Genomic DNA, 25,979 nt, shown 5'->3' on the forward strand with positions numbered 1-25,979 from the left:
GGGCCTCAAACACACACAAGTAAATTGCCCCAAGCCTCATACGACAAAATTTCTGCAAGCTGATGGCACATAGGGGAATGTGACAGCTGCAGCAGGACAACATTGATCGCTTTCTTGGAAACACCACTTGGGACGGAGAGAGAGGACTTCTCTCCTGGGATTTCCCACAGATTTTCTACAAAGCATTCCTAGGGGACCTCACTCTTCAGAGAAACACTTCATCTCCCTTTGCACATACACACTCTCTCTTTTAAATTTGACAGTAGCTTTTTCTCTTCAGGCTGCTGTTGAGCTTTGGAGACAAACCAAAACTGAATCTCAAGTTACCTCATTTAACATAAGCCCATTCATCTTCATTTTCATGCTGGACTTCAAAGTATATTTTTGTGAGTTGCTGCTGCTGTCACATATCAAACTTGTGCTCCTGCAGTACTTCAGCCACTGCAATGGGACCTGGGAGAGGTGATGGAGGAAGGCAGCCAAACAGCACACAGCCTAAACCTCTGCCACTCACTGACTAATGGAAAGTGCACAGTCATCACACAGGGGCTTGGCTTAACCCTGAAATAGCAAACAGGAAGTGGATAGGGCATGGAGATGTAGTAACACCTGAAACGGAAAGAAAGCAGCATAAGAGCTGTGTGGATCTCTCTTGTCCTCCAGATTTGCAACAGGAAACACGGAGTTTGAAGTGGTCAAGCATTATCCCTTTCAGTTGGCAGCAGCTCATTAAAGACCAAAGCAGCTGCAGCCAAGCCTCCCAGTGACACAGGCTTTGTGCAGACTTGCCCCTGCTGTGGCTTCTGACCAGACATTCCTGCTTTCCCCTCCTCCCTGCAGCTTTCCAGCCACCTGCTGCCACTTTCAGCTTTCTGCTGCTATATATATTCTTTTTAATCTCTCCTGAATCCTGCCTGCCTTTTCTGAAGGGAAGATGAAAGTGGATTTTTTCCAAGGAGGCTCTTCTGAGGAAGCAAGTTCTTTGTGATGTCAGGCCATTAATCTTTTTTAGCTCCCCTTCAGCCATATTTGAGAAAGGGAAGTGATCTGAAAGGCTGTAAGTTTCTACATGCAAAAGATCATAGAATCATTGAGTACTCAGAGTTGGAAGGGACCCACAAGGATCACTGAATTCCTGCACAGGAAAGCCCTAAGAACCACACCATGTACATGAGAGTATTTATTGTCCTATCTCTTCTTGAACTCTGTCAGGCTTGGTGCTGTGCCCACTTAATACTGATGCTGAGAAGACAAATGGATTTTTTTTTTCTTTCCCTTCTCTGCTAGGATGAAGAGACAGAAGGATATTACAGTAGGGTATTTCACTGAGATAAAGCTAGGAACAAAAACCTGGCCTTACTGTAGGGCAGCAAGAGCAGGGAATTCACTTAGATGACACTTGTGGTCAGTGTGAGGCCTGACCAAACATACTTTTATGCATGTATGTACATACAAAAATATAAAATCTGATTGCCTGCAACAGGTGTGCAGGAAGACTAGCTTGCTGCAGGAGCAGATGTCAATCTAATGAGACTCAGCATTTTGTTTCAGACAGGTACAGGCCAGCCTGCTTATCAGGCAGCAGGTAAGTTTGAGTTGATAAGTCGAATTCCAGCAACAGTTGCAGTTTGTTTCTTGGTCTAGAACAGACAAAAAACCAACCCCCCATAAAAGTTCCTGTACTAGCAGTTTCTCACACTGCCTTGAGCTTTACGAGCCTTCAGCATTCCAGCAAACACACTTCCACAACATCCCAGGGACAGCTCATTTCTAGCCACAGAACATTGCATGACCCCAGCCTGAACAGCAGGAAGTCACAGGCTGTGGTGGAGGTGGTGGGAAATTGCAAATTATTTTCATTTTCTAGCCCTCCATCATAAATGTTTTTGGCAAGGTTTACTACAAGGTATAAGGAACAGATAACGAAGCATTTCCTCAGTCTTAAGTTTTATAGGTGATCATTACTAGTAAAATAATGACTACTTTAAAAAGTCAAATAAAACCAATACAAGAACCATGGTCAGCAAACCAGCTTAATACAATTATATGTATCAGTTTTCTGTTCTATCAAAGAGCACATATTTTAGTACATAGCAAATAAAGATTCTGATTTCAACTTAAATAGTCACTCTATATTTACTATAAAAATATTAAATGAGATTTTTGAAAAGCAATCCTCCAGTCCAGATGCAATCTCTAACATGTTGACTGCATAGAAAACACAACTTTGGGAGCAACTGTAAACCACAGAAGGAACAAATTCTTTCTGATGCAAATCCTTATCCACCAGAAACAGACTGGCTTCCTCATCTCCAGGTTCCTTTTCAGTGCAGGTCCCTCCCCTCATCTCAGTTCTTCCTGACATTTTATTCCCCTATCTTGTGCAAATCAATGCTCCAGAAAGTTTCACAGGCGATATCTAAAACCTTGTGCCTTCAGCATACTTAACAGAGGTATCAAGGTGCTCATTTGTAAAGCTCCAGCAGCCTGAGTTTCCCACCTAATGAAGGATTTTTTTTTTTTTTTTTGGTGAAAAGGTATAATTCACAGCAGTGTGTCCAGCTCAGAAACTCATTTCCAGGGCTTCCTAGAGTGCTCTGTAGGGCACAAATACAATAAGCACATGGATCTTGCCATACTAATGGCCCTGGCATGAACACACTTCAGAGTTAAACTGTATCTCTGTAGAGAGATTGTGATTTATTTGTAGTTCATTAAAAATAATTTAAAAATACAGGATTTGAGCTCAGCTTCCTTTACGTAACGTGCATTGACAATGCAAACCATCCTTCTTCTTTTTCCTTTTCTACCTGTAGAAGAAGAAATATTGAGGTTAATATACAGTAAATTTCCCACAGACTCATGTGTTAGGACTGTTGTCTGTCATTGGCACCATGGAGGGAGTCACACCACCTATTTCAAGCCACATCCACCTTAATAATTTGAAATTCCTCTCCTCGGGATGTATAGTTTGCTGTCAGATAGGAAGTCCTGGGCCCTAACTCTGTTTTCTTTATCAGTCTTTATTTAGGTTATTTTGAACACCAGGAAATAGGTTATTATTAATACGTCCTCATGGTTGCTTTCAAGCCTATAAACAGCTCTTATGACTGGTTTATTAGACTGCACCACTGCAGAGTTCCCTGTGAAAGCATCTCACTGCAGGCTATCCATTTCTCTGCACATCAGGAGTCAGCCCCAGTCTAGACTGGGGCTTCTTCTTTACATTTTGATTTATTCATCCTTCAGCAACTGATTTGTGCAACAGCTAGATAAGAGCTTGCTTGCCTCTTGACTGTGGCTCTACCAGTACATCATAATCATGGCTTGAGATTCTCTGCAGCCACCAGGAAAAGTCTTCCAAAGGTTTCCAGTTCTAACACAGAAAGATGCCACAGGAGAAAAGGGTTGCTTGCTGATAAACAACTCTGGCAGAAAATAATGAATGTCACTAGTTCTCAAGTCTCTTCTTACAAATTGTCCGTAATCCAACCTGTCACAAATTGATTAATAATAGCCTGGGGATATTTAAAACAGGACAGAGCTCTCCTCCCATCATCCATCTTATGATTATCCTTTCCCTTTTGTGACAACATTAAAATTTTCTGGCTGAAGATATTTCAGTCTCACCTTTGGTCTTTGGCTGACAGAAGTTAATTTGGCACTTTCTGACGTGGCACTTAAAGATGAACAAGGTTTGCTGGAGTCTCCTACAGACCTGGAAATATTCAAAATAAGATTGAAAAAGTGAAAAATGGAAGTGACTACTAGAATATTATCTCTGATCCTGAGTTAGGACCCCTCATCAGCAGTCTTCAACAACACATCATCTGTCTTGTGTCAGATTAGAGATACTTTAAAAATAAGCAAAGGAAGTCATGAAAAAGCTATCAGACCTTTGTCCCACTTGCAGAGTTTAATGTGAGAAAGTAAGGGAAAATCCACAAAGCCAAAAAAACATGGCAAGTTCTCCATTGTGTTCAATTTCTGCTGCATGGGTGCAGCATGTAAACAGTAAAGGGTGAACTTTTACCTTCTTACACTGGTCATGCTGGCATGGGGAACACTGTCATCCTTGGAGTTGTCCACAGCCACTTCAACTGTCCTCCTTGCATGTTCTAGGCAATAAATAATTGCTTGATTCTGATGAGAACACAGCAACATTGCACAACATTCGTTTTGTTTTACCATTTTTTCAGAGGCATCACAACCTCTTCCCAGTTGCACAGAATATACAGACCAGAACTAAATCATCAGGTTAAACATCAACCTCACACCCACTTTCTGAAAATGACTGACAATGAAAGCAGAGACTCAGAACAACTACAGACAATGCTCACATATATAGAATGATTCTTCCACAGTTAAATTTTCTGTGGTTTTTGCCAATTAGAGGCTTAGGGACTTCTGATCTCTCACCTTTGTTCCTTTAAGGTTTTACTTACCATGCTGAATTAACATTACAACAGTCAAAGAAGCACAGAAAGTGTTATGACCTATCCCATGAGTCACTGCATAGGCACCTGCATGCAAATACCCACACACTGCTCCCTCCTCCCTCTTTCCAAGTCCTTCTCCCTTTATACATAATCTGTGGTTTCACAGGGGGAAAGGACAGGTGTCCCAGACAGAGCACATGTACATGGTCATATGCAGTTCTGCTTCTAATGACAATGACTCCATGAAAAGATAAAGCAGCCCTGACCTCCTGCAAAGTCGTTTTTTTTATAGTTACATATGGCAGCCTATCTGTGAATCTTGAACCAGCAAGTATACTCCCTAAGCTAATTTACCTCTTTACATGACTGGAAGCTCCAGTAATTCCTTTTTATTAGCACAGGCAGTAACTGAGCAAGACAGTCTGATGGAAAGAGTACCCAAAAGACAAAAACTAAAATGTGGTTGAGAATAGGATGACCACTCTGTCATGAGTTTTAGGAGCCTGGTGTAAATACTTTAGTCTTTTTCACTCAAGATTATACACAACACAGGACTGATTAAAAAGTGCAGTGCTGCCCACCAGTGACTATCACAGAATCAATTAAGTTGAAAAAGACATCTGAGATCATCAACTCCAACCTCTGAACACCACTTCATCAAACAGACCAGGGCATTGTGTGCCACATCCAGTTTTTCCTCAAGCACCTCCAGGGATGGTGACTCCACCCCCTCACTGTGGAGTCCATTCCAGTGCTTGACAACTCTTCCTGTGAAGAAGTTCCTACTAATGTCCAAATGTACCATCTGTTCTTCAGACAAGAACATAGCAAAGAACAGGTTTAACATGAAGCTCAGTACTTGCAGCAGACTAATTACTAAGAAGATAACTTTAGCAGAGGTTTAGCTAATATATTTTTTAGCTCACTGAAGTAAGAAGTGTTTGCACCACACAGTCATTAACAGCAAGTGTACTGCTAACCACAAGCACCGATCCAGTAAGATAAGGACTCTCCAAAGGAGAAAAACACTGTCTTAAATAGTTTTTGTTTCTCCTGAAGCTGGGTACTTACCAGTGTAATTCAGGGATGGATTTGGAACAGAAGACAGCATTGGAGGGCCCTTGTCAGCAGCAGCTGATTTCTGCTGGTCTATCAACTGCAACAGTTTATCCCGTGCTTCTGTACTCTGGCGGTTCAGCTCTGCTATTCTTTCCTCCAAGCTCCTTGATACCATGATATGACTCTACTTGGATAATGGGAAAATTACTTCCAATGAAACATTTACAATTTTCACCCTCAAGGAGGGCATACAATATAATTATGTAGGACTTCTGTGAAAATTTTGATTTTGGCCCTTTTAACTGTCCTGTATCTAAGTCCTCAACTGATTAAATATTACAGTGTTCCATACTGGTCTTCCTTCAAGTCGGAAAAATACAGCTGTTGTCCATATAATTTGAGAAAGAACCTCCCAAAACAAACAAACAACCCCCCCCCAACAACCAAAAAAAAACACACAAAAAAAAAAATCCCCTAAAAGCAAACAAACCACCAAACCAAATAAACACCCAACAATTACCTACAATTAGGAATATCCCTAACCAGAGAGGCACATATTCAGGAGGGTGTGGGGAAACAAAAGCAGGTTTCTAGCAGAAGTGTTCTGGAACTCATCCTTAAGCCAGGTTTTGATTGCTTTGATCTCTTCCCCTCCCTCTCGCTAATTGCTACCACAAAAACAACACTTACTAAGAATTTGCATCACCTTGTACAACCAAATGACTAAATATTAAACAACACAAGCCAATGTGGAAAGTGACAACACTCTCAGCCTACATTTAAATAAGGAAATTAAAGATCTTCAGGATCCTTAATTTAACAGTCAATCAGCCACTGATAGAACAAAAGACAAGAACAAGGGCAGGGATGTTTTCGTGATGTTAACTTCACTCACTGGGATCCTACTGAGTAACTGCTTAGTTGCAGGTTAATTTTCTTCCACTTAAGCTGAAAGCCTTCAAGGTGTCTCTTTCCCAAAACCTCTGGGATTTTCACAGAAGAGGATTGATAAACAGATCCAACAAGCACATACACTATAATCGAACATTTGCAAAAGGTGTACTTGCACTAACTTGAATCTCATCTGCTTTTGGGCCCAAGTAGCAGAAGAGATGCTTCTCTTTGAAGAGCATGGCATGGCTTTAAATATGCATTTTACAAGCTTTACGAGAAGCTGTGTGTTGGTGCAGTGCTTTCATTGCTAATAATATCCAAGCTACAAGAGCTTGGATCACATTGCAACACCACCTCTTTTTGCAGCATAACCGTATAAATGTGCTGCACACTCTTCAGAACCCATGTACAACATAGGCCAAATATGAGAAATTACTGCTGATCTGCTTATGGAATAAGAATTAAAAAAAAAAAAATCACAGATCTCCAAGCTAACAACTGGTAACTGACAACATGAAAGACAAAAAAGCACCAGTAAACTATGGGAAAGCAGATCAGCAGAAAGGAGATCCAGCCCTCCTCTTGTGTTAAATTCTGACCTGTCCTTGTGAAGAGTCTGGACTAGGATCTGCATCTTGTGTCAGGTCTGGCTGATGTAGACAATCACTTTTGTCTCCAGGGACACCTCTGAATTTGTTCAGTTGAGCTTTCATTAGAGCATTCTGCCGTGTGAGCTCAGCTATCTGTCCCAGCAGATCACCACTTTGAAGGAACTCTCCAGCTGTGCTGTTTTTCCCAGTGTCACCTGGGCAGGACAGATTGATTTTCTCATGGGAACTCTCCAAGTCTTTGTCTGCAGGAAGAATTAGCTGCCTTCGAGAGATGGGGCAGTTTTCCTCAGTTGTGCTCTCTGTCCTCAGGGAGGAAGGTAAGCTCCTCTCCTTGCATGGCTCTCTTTCAGCAGACTGGGAAATGGCTGCAAACACTACAAACACCAAATAAAGGAACAGTAAGGACAGTGACACATGACCCTCACTGAGGAAACTAACAGTGACTTCATTACTAATAATCAAGCAGGAGTTTGAATTGTAACATCTGGCCTGAATGGTGTTACGATCAAAACCACTCTATGCAATATCCTGCTGTGAGAACTCACCAGGTGAGTATTTCCTATTGCAAACAGTCTTACATTTAAATGATTTGAGACTCACAGAGAAGTCACTAAGAAGATAAATTGTTCTGAATTTCTTAGCTAATAGACCAAACTCTACTTAGTCAGCCCTCCATTTTCTAAAATTCATATACCTTACCTGATAAACTAAGTTTTTGTTCAGTTCTGATATTTGTATTAGGTTATTAACAAAACTTTTAGGATACTAAAAGAAATACAAGACTTTTGCCATGATAATAAACTAACTACTTAGCCCCTAAAGAGGAAGCACTGCGGCCAACGAAAATAGTCAGGTATTTTTTTGTGGTCACCATCAGCAAAGAGATAACATACCACAGACACATGACTACAGTTACAGCACTGTCTGCTGCTATGAGCTAAGTCCAACTTGACTTTTGTGACCAAAACCACATTTTCTATGCTTCATACACCAAATAACCCATTCCTTCACAAGCTTTAGTTTTTGCCTCTTGAACAGAGATGAACACTTTAAATTTTACACTCAAGTGTGTTTTATGAATCTTTCATCATAAAGAAACATTAAGTTCAACATTTGTTGGGCCATTTAGCATCAGTCTTAAGAGAGTAACAATACATTTTAGAGAAATCTTGGAATACAGTTCAGCTTTGTTTCAAATGACAGAAGACATCTGACAGTTCTCCACGGGACTGAAACCAGACATTGCTCTTTGCAGAACAAGACCTTTAGCTCATTTCCTCCAGATTGTTTATGTACCTTCTCACAGCTGCCCACCAAGTGGCTGAACTAGATATAAACTTCCAATTGCCCAGCAAACTCCTTAAAAATCAAAAAGACTTTTTGTTGTTTTTCTGACTGGGAAGAAAAAATGAGGAAACCCACAATACTACTCCTGTACCCTCCTTCTTGTCAGCATCCATCAGCCTGGCCATGGATGTAATTACCTGTGTCTCAAGGGTGTTATCCAGGGCCCTGGCATGTCCAGTGGGATGCATGTGCTTACAGTGACAATTGCAGCAGGAAACAGCTCGGTTTTAGAATCACAGAGTGCTTCCTTCTGCTCACTTCAGTAAGGATAAATGAGAAACACCTTCCCTGATCACCCTGATGAACTTTCTTCCTTCCATGAACCAGAACTGAGCTACCAACCTAAAAAACTCATAAAGCCTATGAATACTGAGACAAGACTGAGCTATCTGGTTATCTGGCACCACATAATTTCACCTAAATTTCCTCAAGCATTTCCTGTGTATTAAATGAAACCCAATGGGAACCTGGCTCTACCAGCTTCCAAAAGCCTCTTTGCTGGGAAGATTGGCTCAAAACAGGATCACACAGCCTACAGACATCCTGATGAGTCTGCAACATGCATCGCAGAAACAGAGGAGTTCCAGACTTCAGTGGTCCCACCATTAAAGGTGATGGAGGCTGGATTACACCATCAGCAGATGGAAATCTGAAATGTTGTGCTGTAGGCCATTGACAAAGAGCTTCAGCTTCACACAGATATGATAATCAAAATGAGTGCAGAATAAAAATGTCAGACTGGATTGCCACTGACAGGACTGCTGCCAGGAGATGGAAAACAGGAAGTGTAAAGGCTGTCTAGCAACACGCATAGTAACAAAGGAAATGCGTATCTGGGTGCAGCAGTAGGATATTCCAGCTGTAGGCCAATATGTCTAGGCATACAGATAAAATTGTTCCATGGAAAATACATCTTCAGAGGTAGTGTGAGATTGAAACAGTAACACAAAACACAGACTCCTAGGTCTACTGCAGTCAGAGAGATCTCACCATTCGGGAGGGAGGACAATTCCTGACTGCTCTTCTGCTGTGGTGGGGACAACAGCACAGCTGGCTGGAAGATGTGAGCTGGAAAGCTTCTAGCAGGTGTCATATCACCTGAGGCACCTGGCCCTGGGCGAAACATGAAAGGAAGTTCTTCCTGTGGAAATTTCAGCCTATTTTCCCTATTGCCTGCATCAGTCCTGGGCTCAGAGTAGGTCAAATCAGGTTTTTCTAAAGAAAAAGACAAAGCCAGGATAAAAGTTAAACAAATGAACAAAACAAACAAACAAAGGAACAAAAATCACTTATAGTGATACAGCAATGCAGGAAAAAGATCAGTAACAACTCTTATGTTCAGATACCTGAAAAGACAAACTATAGCAGAGTATGTTCCACACACACTCCTACCCTTCTTCTGATGCCCAGGTGCAGAACTCTTTCACTCAAGCAAATTCTAGATCTTTCCTGGTCATAAGAGCAAGCACTCTTACACACAGCCTCACAATTTCAGGACAGTGGTATGAGATCTGTTTGCAGCTCATTCACAAGACTTACAAATATGTGACTTGAACAGGTATTTGAGCTGCATTTGGTAACATTCTCTTGAGAAAATTAGACTTATGCACTTGTCGTTGAGCCCCAAATTATAAATTTGATGGCAACAATGCTGTAGAAAACAATCCAAGGCTTTTTTGAGCTCTGCTGATCTTACTATCATTTAATTCAAATGAGACATCTCTTAAGCAAAAAAAAAAAAAAAAGTACTTATTCTTCTCTATTTAACTAAGGAAAGAAGATCTGAAAATTCTAGCGCTGCAGAATTTTTGAATGTGAAAAGTTTGGGTGTTAGGTTGGGGTTTTTTTTGAGGGGTGATTTTCTGACTGTTTGGATTTTATATTTTGGGGGATGAGTTTCTTTTGTTTGCTTTCACAAGGCCTAGATCAATCACAAAAAAAAAAAAAAAAAAAAAAAATCTGGTATGTGGCTTCTTCCCAAGAAGAAAATTCTTCCAGGAAGAAATTAGCTACAGAAAGATTCACAAAACCAACCTTTAACTATGGAATACAAGTAACTCTGAGAAATCTTGGGATTCACAAGAAGCCACTGACCTTGAGAGCAAAAGCAATGCATTTAAACAACTGACCAGGAAAAACAGCTGGGAGAAGACTCAATGGTGAAAGGTGGTTAAGAGTCCAAGATGAATCCTGTTCGTTGGTTTGGCCACCAATCTGCTGGCTCAGCTCAGCCTGTCTCCATGTCACACATCACTCAGCTGGTCACTCCCCTCTCACCCAGAGTCACAAACACCAAGTGAAGACTTGACTGGCTGGTTCTGGGCTACAGCTGCTGCTGTTTGGGCCAGCAGCGACCTCCAGTGTCTCATGGAAGAGCCGATCTCTGACTGTCAGGCTGCTCAGCAACAGGAAGCTGAGGTCCTGATTCTGTTTGATTTCCTTAGGTTTCTGGGTTTTTTTTAGAACCCTCAGAATAAAACTGACTTTGGAAGCCATCTTCATGGGGGAAAGCTACTCTCTACTCCTTTGTTCGTGCTCACAGCAGAACCCACAGCATGTGAATTTACAGAAGTGACATTCGTGCTCATGCAAGAGGTACTTGTGCAAGCAGACATCTATTAAATACCAGATTTTCCACTACAGGGATAAACTAACAGCTCCTCTTTCATCCCTCACACATTCATTGTACACACCTTGGCTGTTTTCTGGACCTTTGCTTGCAATTCCAAAATGTTTTGGACTTTGTTCTCTTTCAGGTTCTACCAAAGGGAGGCCTTTAAATGCTTCTGTGAGACACATCAGCTTTTGATCTGTTACTGTCATGTATTGCTGAAGCTTCTTCTAAAGGAGAGAAAAAAAAACATACACAGAATTACAGAAGTTTGTGTTCTACCAACATAAATTAGAAAATTATATACAAGCAGTCCTGGAAAAAATTTGGCCTTTAAATACTACTGTATGATTCTGCAGGATTCCAGTGAGAATTAAATATTATTGTCTCCATGTTTCTTATTTAGAAACGATTTGTTTTGCCTTTTCTTACTCATGACATCACTTCCTCTCTAAGGTTTCTTAATTGCACCATTCCCAAATGTAGCCATTGAACAAATCTACCTCTGCTGAAAACTAAAAAAAAGAAAATGTAGTTTTACATCTGCTCATTGCTGCAGTGGTATTAACAGTATAGAAGTGTGAAGGAAGATGCCTAAACTTTTAGATGGATAAAGTAAAGCCCAGTTTCACAGAACCAGCACTTTCTCAGGCTTTGAAGTTAAATAAAGATGAATGACTTTCCAAACATTTCTTACCCATATCTGCCACTGTAATTCTCAGACCCTTCATTCAATTTTATCATTTTCTTTCTGTTTATTGTTAAAATCCCCAGAACATGAGACAATGCATCTCAGCCCATATTTGCAGCAGAACTCAGAATTCTAACACATAATCCTGATGGGTAAGAAGCAAGGGGGGCTTAGTACCTGCATAGTGATGTTTTCTTCCCTTACTTGAAGAACTTCAGCAGTCAGAGCATCAATCAGTTCTCTGTGTTCATTCAACATCTCCTCCTGCTGCTGCCTCATCATCTCTTTCTCATGCAGCTGCATTTCAGTCTAAAGAGGAAGAAAAATTTGAAAACTTAACTATAAACCAATACAGACTCATATTTGAAAACAGGAATGAGTCATTATGAAATCATAATGTAGCAGCTTGTCCCACTATTGCTAAATTTCAATATTTTCATTACAAAATCAAATGGTCTGGCCTTGAGAACTGTCAGAGAACTTACTGTTTGTTCCTCCAGGACGCTGTAGGGAATCCTAGACATCCTTGTTCTTCTACCTTTACAGCTTTTACAGGATGTAACTAAAAGCATTTTCTCTCTGCACAGATGCATTTTCTTAAGCCACTGAATCTTCTTGCAGGAATCAAATAATTCCAGGTGTGCTGATGCTTGTCAGTATCCTGTGCTACTTGTGCCTAATCTTTAATTTCCCTAATTCATTAATGAAGACAAATTGGACTAAGTAAAGGAGAAGGTATTTGCTTTCTAATATTTTTCATCAGAGAGAAAAAGTTCTAGAGTGTTTCAAAAGTATGATGACCAAAGCTGTGGATGCAGCTCTGCATCCACATGAAATGGATGAATAAATGAATATTTTTGAGACTAACTCACAGATACTGTCACTAGACACAAAGACAGGCAGATGCACCTCCCTTAAGTACATGAGAGGCAAACCATCCATTTTCTGTTTCCCTTCCAGCTAGAAAGAACAGGTTTTTTTGTATTGATCCAAGAGAAGCATGCTGGCTCAGAAAATGGATTAAAAAGCCCTGTACCTGATTCTCTCTTTCCAGAAAACAGACAGCACAAAAGAAGCATTTTTACCCTGGTAGCAGTGATGAAGCTTCTGATGCCTTAGATCATCTGGATGAGCTACTGTATCTGCTAATCCTACACAGCACAAACCTAGTCTTGGAGGAAAAGTTTCCAAGCAGCTCTGTCTTACATTTATGCACAGGGAAAACATCAGGGTTAACATCCATTCCTATGCCCAGGTAGGATTTAGGTCTGAAAGAAGTATTTTCAACCCAGCCCACTGCCAGGTGTGGCCCTAAACACGTCAGCTTTAACACTGCTCCAGAGAGGGAGATTCAGGGAATATGCCCAAACAATTTTTATCATGCGAGTCTGGCAAAGAAACAACCTTCTCAAAAGAATGGGGGTGAGGAGGGAATGATTAATTCTAACATTTGGAAGGTGATCTAAAAACTAGTTTAGAAACCAAGTCAGATTTATCCATTTCCCTTTAAGAATTTCATATGGTATTTCAAACATTTCAGAAGTTTCTTTTCCTCATTTTCTCTTGCCTCTTCTGTTTTCACTACTTCCTTCTTATAGGTGTTGGTTTGTTAATCACTCAATAAAAACACTTTCATGGAAAATTCCTGAATTCAAGTTTCTCTTCCCACTTTTTTGATACAATTTTGAGAATAAATAAGGCAACATCCCTTATCGTAATCCTTCTGGTTTTCTGCAGCAAAACTGAAAGGAGAGAAAGGGAGTCTCTCTAAAAGCTTTGAAACCTCATGAAGACTTACTGACTGTTTAACTAAAATCAGGGGCTTTCTAAATATCCCTCACACAGTAGTTCTCTTAAAAAGCAAGGCCAGTTATAATTCAGGCATTGGAATTCTCCTAACTCTGCTGGCTAGGCAAGACAGATGGTGCACACAAGTGCTTGATTTATATCTGGCATCACAGGGACCAGGTTTTATGAAACACTCAAGACAAGCTGGGCTTCTTCCCAGCAAATTCTCAAATTCTAATTGTAATTGAACCTCCCTGAAAAGGAGAAAAGTCACTTTAGATTATGAATGCAGTATCTATCTCAAGCAAGCCTGAATACAATTAACCACATTATGCAGCTTGAGTTACTTTTTCATATTGCTACTTAAGAGTTTAGGTAGTAAATTTATGAGTGTGGCAGACAGTTCTGCAAGCAATAATCAACTTCTGGAAGGATGGAATGGTAACACAAGAAAAATTACGGGAGTAGCTTTGGAAGAAGTCTGAGGCTCAGGAATAACTCATTTCTGTAGAAAATTTAAAGACACTAACTGCAATTACATTCATAACACAAATTGGAATACTATTAAATTGATGTATTTCTAATAAACAGAAAAAAACTATTTCGTTCCACTGAAATTCTAAGATCCTTCCTTGTAACTACAAAAGAACCAAATTTAATTCCCTGCTTTAGTACTACAATTTTAACGAAGACCAAGCATAATTAACTTGTTTTAAAACATAAGACTTTCTCAGCTGAAGTCCATCTTCTGATGGCAGTTGCTTTTCACTCTTGGATTATTTACTATTTGCTTCTAGGACTTAATCAAAGTAAACTCTTCCATGCAGATTAAATACAGAGTAATAGAAAGATTAAGTTATTATACATCTGGTAAGAAAAAAAAATAGAATTTTAAAATAACATGGGCTTCCCCCTTTCAATTATTATACACTCTGAAAAGGAACCAAAAGAAGACAGTTCCACATTCATTAGAGATCTATCACCTTTGCTATGAAATAGAGCATTAGCATTTAGATAATATACTCTGCTGCACCTATTAGAGTGCAGGAACTGTCATAATCTGGTTTAAAATGTCACTTGGATCAAATGAATCTGTGAGGCACTGCTGCCTCTTGATAGCTCTGAGATACAGATGAACTAGAAAACACTTTTTTTTTCCCCTTTTCTTTTTTAAAAAAAGCTTCTATGTGGCACACAAGTGGTCTTCTTTATGGAATTCCATTAATTCCCAGCTGTGCACTGCTACAGTGAGCACTTCAGGTCATTCTTGCTTCAGGTAAGGCTTTTGTTATGGACAGTAAAAGAGGACTAAAGAACCCCTCAAAGAAAATAGGGGATTTGGGTCTACTACTCTGGTGACAACAGCATCACCTTTGGGAGGCAAAGGAAGAAAATGAATGTGTAAAAAATGCTGTTACTACCTTGCTACAACTCTTGAGTATATGCAAATAACAAATTTAAAGTTATTTCAATTGGTGTTTTCTGCTCTTAGACACTGAGAGACTTTCACTGCAGTCAACTCCTCAATTTGCACTAGGGAATACCAATTCCTAACAGACCAGATCCCAACAAACCAAAAGTTTTAACTCCTAACTGCATGCAAACCTAGTAATAAGCAATGATAATCAGAGTTCAGTGTAAAGTGACTAGAAGCCAGAAAAGACCAAAGTTCACATCTGTAAAACAACTTTACACCCTTTATCATCCACTCTGTGGGAGCAGTTCCAAGCCTCACCTCTCTGAGGTAGCGCATCAAACGACAGAGCGCATTCACCAGTGACAGAGTGAACCCAGACAGGCCCTCACTCCACTCTTTTCTCTGCACCTCACGGCCTGTACATCGCTCATATTCCTCCAGCTCATGCTCTACTTCCTGGATCATGTGGTTGAGAACATCTAGGCTGGGTTTGTTGTCTCTCTGAAGGTCAGTCTGGATTAAATTAGCTGGAGAATCGCCTCTCTTCTGTTTTGCAGAATTCTGAGCAGCTTGCTTTCTTTTCACTGAGGGGGAAGGAAAAAAGGGTCATTGTAATTTCAGCCTGTAGAGAGATCTCTGCAGTACCAATGAAATTGCATTGTTTATTGAAATAAATCAAAGGAAACGCCCTCTCTTGCCACAAGATGAAACAGACCATCAAAGAATGTCCCCATGTCATTTCAGCTATTTTCAGATCCTCAAAAACCACATTTTTTGCTGCCACAGTACTACCTCTCAAGCACAACTGTTTGGTGCTTTTATCTTGGATACACCTGATTATACTTTTCTCCTTTCCAGCTAAATACATGGAAATAGATGGCTAATGAAAGACATCAGCTGCTTTCTCATACTCAGTAAGCAACTCTCATGTTACAGCTTGTAACTGATATCAGTCCCCTCACACAAATGTCTAGAATATGGGGACTGAAAAGCATCCTTAATCTGGGCAGCACTGAACACAAAGCTGGACAAAAACTAGAAAAGTCCTGCACAGGAGAGAACTCCATGTTCAGCAAGGTAATGGGCAGCATCAAAGGGCCATTTTATGGTTCCCATATTCCTGTGGACTTGGCTTTGCCAATGAATTTGCAGAACTCAGGGGAAATACACTAGACAAGGAGCTGTGGAACATCCAGCCTTAGATATGCTCAAGACTCAAGAAACCCCTCATCAAACTTTGTTATTAGCCCTGCAATGACTTCCAAAGATCCCTTCCAACCCACATTTCCTTACAACATTAAGGACCTCGGACAAAGGGTATTTTATTTGTGAAAGTACTAAACTCTTTGCTGCAATTTGCTTTTGTTTCCTTGAATTTGGATTCAGCACTTGTCTCACACTGTCGCTGGAGTCTAGAGACTCTTCATCTTCATTCTGAAGTCTTGAATGGGTTCTCTTGATTACACTGGTAGCATTGAGAGCTGATTTAAACACAAAACAAACCAAAAAAAGCACATATGAAATATTTCAGTCGTGTTCATAATAGTAATAAGTTCTAGAGTAATTTTATGATAACGGCTGGCTTTTTAGTCTGGAAATACATCTGAGCCAAATTAGCATACATTTCTGTCTCTTGCTCCCACCCAGGAAAAGGAGCCTATGAACAGCCCAACAACCTTGCTGTCACTTGGCAAATCCCACCTGACTGATCCAATGAAGGAGAAAGAGCTGTTGGAGTCCAAGGCACATTTGGTTCCTGTGAAAAGGTGTTTTTTCTCATATCCTTTTCAGCCCACAACTGAGAATTCACCAAGGAATCTTCTTCTCTCAACAACCGAAGAAGCCTACATTCAGAACAAGAATAACAGTGAATTGCAACAGGACAATGGCATGATTCCAGATTATCTGTCTTGACAGAGTTCCTAAAATTATCTGCAATTGCTCAGGTGAGTTCCCATCTCACTTTCATTCCCAGTCTCAATGTTACAGCAAGGCCTTTCCCTGGAATTCTGAGATCAGGAAAGGAGGGCAAAGGGAAACAGAAGAACTAACTTAACTATACTCATTCAACACCCTTTTTAAACTCCATCTGTTCCCAGTGTCAAGCAGGTGGAAACCTGGATGGATATATTTGTACTGACCTGTGAGAATTGATAGTGGATTTGAAACCCAAAACATCATGGTGTCCATCTTCTGATAATGCTTCCTCCTCTTCCTCATTAAGAGCCTTTTCAGGAGACAACAGAGAAAACAAAACAGAATTCAGAACAAGTTAAGAGACCAAATTTATGGAATTGTTTCAAGAAAAAAAACCCCAAACCCACATCACTTTGCAGGAAGGTCTGGGGGACTTTAGTACCTAAGAAATACTGATACTGACAATTGTCTCTGAAAATAACAGAGCAAGTGACTAATAATCAGTATTTCTTTGTATGATTTATATTAAGTATGAAAACCCATGCAAACTAGAGGATAAAATAAAAGCTGCTAAGGCTGTACCAAAACAGAGATACAGCAGGTAAAATATGGAAAAGCAACCTGAATCCATAGCATTTGTAGAATTTCAGTCATTGGACATTACAAGCTAAACAACTTCATAATGAGACCAGCAAAATTACACTTATAATCTGTGTGTAAAATGCAACCAGAACAAATACAATCCTATGTACTACACTTATAGCTAAATACAAACAACCAAATTTGGAATTAGGGTTCCTCAAACTACCAGGATTCTGAGCTGCTGGGTAGGTTTCACCAGATAGCCTTTAACTGTGATTTCCTAGTTCCTAACAACTCACAGAAGCTTGTCAGACAATCAATACATGCTTCTTTAAAAAAATTCAGCTTATCCTGCAGCAGGTATCCAGTGACACAGCTTACAAAGGTGCTGCAGTTCACTCCTCATATTAAATAAACTGAAAAACAAATGCCACACCAAAATATCTAACAGAGAAGTACCACAACTCAAATTACAGGTATTTTTGCAAGACGGTAGGAAATGGGAGTAGAGAACCATGGGAATATGACACCATCACTTTTGCTCCCAACCCGCATGTTTGGTCTTCATCAGAGGGAAGTTTTCTGGGAGCATCACATGCCTGTTCTCAAACCCCTGTGAAGCATTCCTGGTACAACATGTCATTAAAAGAAAACAGAGCACCAAGGCAAACTAAATTAAACTTTAAACAATTTAAAAATTGTTTACAACAAATCTGAATAAATGTAAAATAATGTGAAATATTAAAAGCTAAACTTGTAGGAGTCATCAAGGTTGTGCAGTGAACTGGGATACAAATGGCTGTGTCCCCATATATGCAGACATAACTGGTAAATCAGAGACATATTCTGAAATGCAGCAAGTAGTTAAGTGACACAGAAGTTCTTCTCTTAGACTGTAATCACACTGCACTCTTCCTGAGAATTCCAGAATTTAAAAGGGAGGGTATGTTAATATAAGAGAGCTTCCACAAGATATAATGATGTTTGTTTCTCACATCTGAGGGTGAAATCAAAACATCACGATTCCCAGAGTCTCACAAAAGAAACTCACCTCTGTTTAACCCTGTCTTCTATGAATGTTATCAATAAAAACTTGGAAACTCTTATCTTTGAATAGTCTTATTTTGTGCAAACAAAAGCCACAGGACATGCATGCATGGAACAAAATATACATTACCTGGGAATCCATGACAGATTCACTAAGGATGGAAAGCTGACTGGGAGGATGACTTTTTTTTACAATGGGTCCTTGAGATGATTCTAGGTCACAGTTAGGAGCCATTGTTACATTAGGAAATCCTATGGGAATTAAACAACAGAGGGCTTGGTCCATACTTATGTTGCAGCACTTTGTACTGAAAATCAAGCTCCTGTACTCCACCAAAAAAAAGGGTCACAGGAATGTCACTTTAAACAACAACCAAAGACCAACCATAGGGTTAATTTAATACACTGAGCCACATAGCCAGCTTTTGTCCTTCCCACCTGCATAAACACACTTGTGCAGAAGCAGCTTGCAGGATCAAACTAGGAACAAAAGAGAATGGCAGCCTAAGGAGAAAACCCCCTAGGTTTAAGATTTCATATACAGACAGCCAACCCTGCCTTCCAGCAGCACAAGGATCCACAAGCCAAATTAAGAAAAGGAAAAGCCTCGTTCAGGAATTGCTGATCTATCTTCACCCATATCTAAGAGCAAAGAGTCAGCCCATGCAGCAATGACAATCAGAACTATTGCAGTAGCTCAAACTGCTGCTCTGCACAGGCCAGTAGCTTGGCTGTGAAATGGTGAGCACGAGGTGTTTCAGAGCACTTGATGTGAAATTCCACAGTGGACCAATACAGGAATAACCAGCCATCACTCACTCTCCCCAGATGTGGGTGGTGATAACCTCACCTGTGTTTCATCCAACATGAACAGGATCAGATCAATCATACTGTGTTAGACAATGAGATGAAAGCAGTTAAAAAGATTGCTTTGCAAAGCAAGAGTATTCATGGAAAGCAAGAAGATAATCTTACATGTGCTACCACATACAGATGAGATGTTCTACCTGTTCGAGTGCGAGGAGCATCCCCGAGCAAGTCTTTTGCCATAGCCATAACCTGACCAGATTGCTCCAACACATCTTGCAAATGGTACTGATCAGACAGTATCTGAAATTACAGTGTATAAAGAAACTTTACACTGAGCAGACTGATTCTTTCCTTTTTTTTTTCCTCTTATTGTTCCTGAAAACAGTTACTAAGAGAATGTTTGCAAAGTTAGTATTGTGCAATTAGATCCTAAGTAAGATAGAACACCATACTTCATTCTGAGTAACCAGAATTCACACTCTTTTTTGGAAAAATCAAACACTTATTACTTCTTAGGCCCCCATCAGCACTGACTCCTTAGAACAAATCCATTCAGTCCCTCTCCTCCTCCCAGCCTGACACAAGAAGCTAGGTATTTATGACATGCTCATCAAAACACATCTAGCAATTAAAAAAAAAAAAATCCTCAAATCATTTGATCTCAATGTTAAGTCACAGAACACTTACCTACATCTGACACACAAAACACGTACTATTTGATGAGATTCAAACCAATTCAAGCAGGTTTGTTTCACTCAGTCTTGCCTCCTGAAAATCCTACCTAAAATTAAGCCACATACCACCAAAAGTTCCAGCAGAGGTAAACACAGCTCTGACTACATCTGGCACCAGAAGACATTTTGGGAATCTCCAGAAGATACAGCTTCTGCATTCAAATTCTCTCTCCCAAAGTCTCTCTAGTATTTGAAGTCCATCACAAGAGGCACCTTCTAAGCAAGGATATCTTGGAGTGCAAATCAAGAGGCATACAGCTACCATCAGCCAAATGGAGCTGACTAGGGATGGGGCTTGTCAGACAATTGAAACACAATTTAAAGCAGAACACGATTTAAAGCTGCTCACTGACTCCTGGCTTCATTCAAAAAGCTGGAAATTGAAAATTAGTAAAATTATATCCCACAACCTGGGGAGAAGTTCTTAAACTCCTGAAAGGAGATATGTAAGTGACCTCCACTCGATCATGGTTCATTAAATTGACCCAGAGACTGAGTACTTTAGAAGACGTCCCAGGAAAGGCTCATGTATGCCTTCCTACTCAAAATTTGAAAACTGACTGACAATTTTTGCTCCTCCAGGAATATCAAACTGTTTTGAAATGGTTCCACAGTACTATGTGCTGTTATCTCCACAGAGCTCTTTTCCATGTCATTGGTAAGTTTGCTGGCTTACATTTAGCCTCATACAAAAAATTCTAGGCAATGGCATTTCACTTGTTTCTCCACAACCCCCTATTTCATTACATGCTTTGTTATATCACAAAGTATCCCTACATATCTGAGTTTCCATGTTTTTCTAGTCTTTTGAGCTTGCATTACACTGCAGTAAATTAAACTTCTCATAATTTAGCAAATGAGTGAATATTCATCTTTCAAGCCCTTCACAGATCTCCTCCTCCAGACCACTATTCAATTTTCACATCTGATACAAACTAAATCTAGTCTTTCCATTTAGCCAGCTGACAGCAAAAACAATGCAGGTTTTTAGATAGTTATTACACCAGATTGGCAGAAGGAAAAAAAAAATGAAAAAAGAAAAAAAGGTTATATGGCTCATTTCCAGAACATAATTAAAATTAGAGTGATGTGTATAATCAGACAAAAATTATCCTGATTAGTTTGTTTTTACCCTCCTCACTAGATCTTTTTGGCATCAGCAGGTTCCTAAGCTCTACCCTCCTGCTGAACACATTAGGAACATTTTTAGAGCATTGCTCCCAAGGTAGATTAGTTCACATTTGCTTGTGATGAAAGGAAGAAGTGATATCATCCTGTAACCCCTTTAGGCCCATTTACATGCCCTGAACAAATTCAGTGAGCAGTGCTTTGTCTCAGGTTAGTATCACCTATGAATTTCATTAAAAATCACCTTCCCTCCTGTTTCAGATTGTTATCAAAGCAAAATAAACTGGACTCATGCTAAAATCTCTCCACTACAATAATCCATTTACCTCTACTCTTTGGTGCAATGCACTAAATTATTATTATTTTTAAAATAAGTTGTTACAGGACCAATAAGTGTGGAACCTACACATTCACAGCCCTAAGTCTCCGAGTGAACTCATTATCTTTCCATTCAGATTTTCAGGCAGACAAATCCCCAAAATACTAAAATTTTATAATGCCTTTCTGTTCAACACACAACTACATGAGAAACAACACTAATAGCAGCACCTTCTTAGCTTTTGTCTCTGAGTCTTTTGCAGTTGAGCAGGATTCAAGAGGCTTGGAAAGTTGCACTCACAGCACTAAAAGGAAAAGATCACCACGGTAACAGAGACAAGGAAACAATTCTCAGTGGCTGTGCTCTGCTGGGAGACACAGGGTCTCCACAGTTACTCTGAACAACAGGACCTGGCAACTAACAAGATTTAAGTTAGGGAGAGGTGAAAATGGTAACTCTATCTATTTTGTTTTTCTCTACACTCAAGAGTGATTGAAACAGCAACAGCCAGATCTGTTTCATCTTGCCAGGCATCATTTCCTTTTGTCTTCCTTTTCACTGATTCAAAAGTAGACACAGAGTAAACTGAATGAAGTAATCTCTTAACTATAAAAAGGGAAAAGCACTCAGGAGGAATTGAGATTTGTGCATTTTCATTAGAAACAGCAACAAATATAGAAGACTGTTTCCTAAACATGAGTTTCACATCTGCAAAAGAATTAAGTCACGTAACAGGTAGCCCAGCCAAATCTTAGGAAAGATGTTCTAATCCACCTTTTGTGACACGTAACTTATTTCTGCATTAAAGTATTATTGAAACTAGGCTGCAGTAGAGAAAGTCATGTAGAGGTTCTCAGTGTTTTTTGAATACTCTGCTGAAATATGCTTGGTAGAAAAGTACCAAAGTAACAGAAGTCCAAGTCTGAGGCTTGATTAGCAAAATATCCACTACACAAAAATTTTACTGATTGCAGAGAAACAGGGGTCAAAGAGAAAACTAGGTGGTGTTCTTCAATTCTAATTACTTCCATTTGTCTATGCTTGAATGTTCTCAGAGATCAGAAAGAGACTCCTGAAAAATTACAAAAGACAAACAACGAAGTTTGTGATGGTTAGTCCACTGCATATTTACAGAACTACTAGATCATGTTTATTTTAACTGTTAAGTGAACACTGTTCATCATCATTCTTTACCGGCATGAACAAATCTCAGTCTGTTGGAGCACAGAAGTCTGAAAGCTAATTTTCAAATTAGTTTTCATAACACATGGCAAGGAGTGATCTGCCATGTGAAAAAGGAGATCTACCACCACTTTTCAGTGACAGTTACTCTCTCTGTTAACTAGGCTTAGGTTTACTGCTACAGTTCAATATTCAAAATCAAATTCAATAATATACTTACAGTCAGAGTGCTTTAGAATGCTGAGAGAACAAGCTTTTTTCAGTCCTCAGATGACAAGCTTCTCAGCCATAGCTCATCAATCTTTGTTGTGTCAATTTTCCTCCCTTAAACAACTTCTTGCCTCACCCTTTAGCCTCCTTGACACTGCACATTCTCTGTTTAAATAAGCTGTGTCCCACCCTGATAGAGAAATGTTCATGTTTGCATCAAAGAAAAATGCTAGACATGAGGAAGAAAAGGCAAGCTGGCAATAAGAACCCAAAGAATACACATACTTTTTACAACAGTTGAACTCTGCAAACAGTTCCTGTTCAGATGAAAAGAGGAATGCAGAATTACAGAGGGCATAGCCAGGCAACCTGGGTCAAATGTGCAATTGTATGTAACAGCTGGTTTGTCAGACAGACTACTCCAATCACTGCATGGCACACAGCACACAGAGCAAATGCACACATGAAATCAAGTTATCCAACAAGAGGAGCAACTGTGGCTTCCATGTGCAAGAGCAGTTTTCCAGAAGTGCTGCAGATCACCTGCAGCAGGCTGCAAGTGCAAATTTAGCTCTCACCTCACGCATCAGAGCTAATTTCCTTTTCTCCAAGGAATCTGCACCCAGCTGCTTTTGCTTCTTCCATTTTCTGTTCAGTGCTTTCTCTTGGAGTTCCAGATGTGCCAGCGCTTTGTTTTTTGATTTGTGTATTTCACGGCGACGGAGCTACGGAAACATAAAAGAAATCATTTCAAAAAATCAATCTTAAGCAAAATTTGCAGGGCAAAGCTAACGAGCTCTTCTTGATTTTATCGTTCGAGCACTGAAAATTATTTATGTTAACTTCACAGTAGTGCCAATGACAGCCTCATAAACATCCACAAGTGTAAAATGCCATCAGTACCTGCCAAATCTAAAGCAGCTCCAAAGGTGAATGGGGAAAGTCTCAGTTTCTGTCTGCCCTACACCACTGACTCAGCAAGAGTTTTCTCAGCTGTGAATGGAGGCAAAAACCCAAACACTAGCACCTGGAAAGTGCATAAAAAGATAATAATGCATTTTCCTGATTTAACATTGCCAGGCACCAGACATCATGTCTCCCTTCTTCTAACAATTAGATAATATATAAAAAATATAGTTTACATATAAATTAAAGAAATTAAATGTGTGAGGTGCTTGCTAAAGTCCCTAGAAGCTATCGAGCCAAACATTGTAGAATCAAGTCTTTCTCTGCTACTGTGACCATCTGCCTGATAAACCTGTCAAAACTTATAATAGCTCGTATTGCCTCTTCCATACTGGTAATAAGTGCTATCAAGAAAGTGTAAATACATATTTAAATACATGTAAATACACATGATCTGTTTATTGCAAAGAATTCACATACTTTGCAAAGTACACGAAAAGTATATTGCACAGTGTATCTGCAGAGTACCTGCACAGTATAGCGCAAAGTATGTGAATTCTCTGCAATAAGCAGATCATTCAATATAAAAAACTTGTGTTAAACTGTCTAAATAAAAATTGAGTATTTTCAGAATTAGAGAGGCTCCTCAGATAGAGCACATCTTTCAGTCCTTCCCAGCAGAGAGAGGACCTTCAACTAATCCACTGACCTTTCCTGTATTTACATTTTCATGCGTTTATGACAGAACGCAATTTAACGAAATAAAAAATGCAGCTACTGCTTCCCAGTGGGAACAAGAAACTGAAAAACAGCAACTACCAGACCTGGGGATGCTCGATATCATAAACAAAAAAACTAGCACTAAAAAGCCAACATGTTCAGAAGCTTGAAAGAGAGATTAAACATGGGCAGAAAATATCCCCGTAAGCATGGTAAGCACTTTTTATGTCAGACAACCAGCTAAATGTCCTTGCCACAGGCACAGAGCAGTGACTGCTATTAAACTTACAATATCCTCAGGAGTTGCACGGTGCACTGTCAAATCATGGACGGTACTCTGCAAACAGGAACCAGGGAACACGTCAAAAGTCATAACTGAGAGCAAACTTTTTTTTTTTTAAACTTAAAAATAAAACAAACAACCAAACAACTTTTAAACTGCAGTATAATTAGCCTAACACTGTACTGCTGTGCACTTTTGTGGCGCTGCAGAACGTTCCACCCTCGGCCAGGCAGCCACCAGAAACGACACCTCCAGCAAACCTGAGCGCCCTCTCTCCCCGGGGGAGGCGGCAGGCCTGGCCTCCCCCAGGGCCAAGGCAACCAGAGGGGCCGTGTCCCCTCGCACACGGGGTGTCTGCCCGCCCGAACCCACACGCATCCCGGGGCTTTCCAGGGCACAGCCCCTCGGAGGGCCGTGGCTCCCCCAGCCGTGCGCACGGAGGCTCCCGGGCCTTTTTCCCAGCGGAGGCCGCCCGGCAGCGGGGAGCACTTACATCCCAATCCCGCCTGGCCGCCGCCGCCGCCTTTCTGGGGCCCTTCCTGGCGGCGGTGCGGGGCCGCGGCCCGCGGAGCAGCGACATCGCGGCCGCAGGAAGGGGCGGGAGCGACGCCGCCGCCGGGACCGGTTTTGCTCGGCCCGCCCTGAGGGCGGGGGCGGAGCGCGGCCTCCTCCACCCGCCTCCTCCTCGTCCTCCTCCTCCTCGTCCTCCTCCAACCGCCTTTCCCGCACGGAATGGCAACGCGGCTTCTGCGCCCCACGGGCTTTCAGTGAGGGCGCAGCCTCTGCCCCCGCCCTCCCTCAGGGCTGCCGGGGACACCCCCCCAGCGCCCCCTGCCATAGAGCCGTGCCTTGGCCGCTCCCCCGGAGCTGCTCCCTGCCTTCTCACTCGTCCTCCATCTCACCTCGCCTTAATTTTTCTGCCCGTTCACTTCGCTGTTTTCCCTCCTCGCTGTAAATACCCTCCAAAGGCATCTCTCAGCGTCCCTCTGAGAAAGCCTTGGAAATTTCCCCGTGCGAAAATGTATTTCAGATGCTGTTACAGGTGGTTCAGAGCAGAATGTCACGCAAACCATGAAATTAAGGTGATTCGAAATTAAGGAGTGACCCTTGTTTAAATCGAGCAAACAGATCTCGTTAGCCGTGCCACCGAGGAAGGGTGTACCTCTGCAGCCACAAGGAATTTCGTAAAGCAGCTGGTGGTTCTGAAATGAGTCATTTGGCTTACACGTGGGTGCAATATATTCCTTACAGATTTACCCCAGAATACGCCACAGATCCTCCACT

The 25,979-nt window shown here is 40.7% G+C and overlaps 1 protein-coding gene across 4 annotated transcripts; it reads right to left on the reverse strand.

Moving 5' to 3' along the window:
• Window positions 1-1,930: 1,930 nt before the first annotated feature.
• On the reverse strand, window positions 1,931-25,352 carry SPICE1 (spindle and centriole associated protein 1). 4 transcript variants are annotated; one of them, XM_066175327.1, is made up of 17 exons: window positions 25,189-25,344; window positions 24,702-24,749; window positions 23,365-23,511; window positions 19,411-19,513; window positions 18,534-18,655; window positions 16,999-17,084; window positions 16,559-16,701; window positions 16,201-16,338; window positions 15,176-15,441; window positions 11,830-11,961; window positions 11,044-11,191; window positions 9,341-9,565; window positions 6,992-7,377; window positions 5,511-5,682; window positions 4,034-4,118; window positions 3,631-3,718; window positions 1,931-2,810 (listed from the first exon to the last, which is right to left on the reverse strand). In XM_066175327.1, the coding sequence occupies exons 1-17, from the start codon at window positions 25,273-25,275 to the stop codon at window positions 2,757-2,759; spliced, it is 2,430 nt and encodes an 809-aa protein (XP_066031424.1). In that variant the 5' UTR covers window positions 25,276-25,344; the 3' UTR covers window positions 1,931-2,756. The 4 variants fall into 4 exon arrangements, with proteins under 4 accessions (XP_066031424.1, XP_066031425.1, XP_066031426.1 ...); XM_066175328.1 differs by lacking the exon at window positions 24,702-24,749; XM_066175329.1 differs by lacking the exons at window positions 18,534-18,655; window positions 19,411-19,513 and having other exon boundaries at window positions 25,189-25,342.
• Window positions 25,353-25,979: the final 627 nt, after the last annotated feature.

This window comes from Chamaea fasciata, unplaced genomic scaffold (assembly GCF_029207755.1).
Source record: "Chamaea fasciata isolate MVZ Bird 193981 ecotype frontalis unplaced genomic scaffold, bChaFas1.0.hap1 SCAF_2, whole genome shotgun sequence".
Classification (NCBI taxonomy): Eukaryota; Metazoa; Chordata; class Aves; order Passeriformes; family Sylviidae; genus Chamaea; species Chamaea fasciata.

Excerpts from the sequence above, each read along its gene's own strand:
- SPICE1 (XM_066175327.1), bottom strand. The coding sequence starts at position 25,275 with ATGTCGCTGCTCCGCGGGCCGCGGCCCCGCACCGCCGCCAGGAAGGGC. Across the intron at positions 7,378-9,340 it reads ATTGTCCTCCCTCCCGAATG|TGTTTGCAGCCATTTCCCAG; the intron begins GTGAGATCTCTC and ends TGGTGTTTGTAG. Across the intron at positions 5,683-6,991 it reads CAGACTCTTCACAAGGACAG|AGTCATATCATGGTATCAAG; the intron begins GTCAGAATTTAA and ends TTATCCAAGTAG.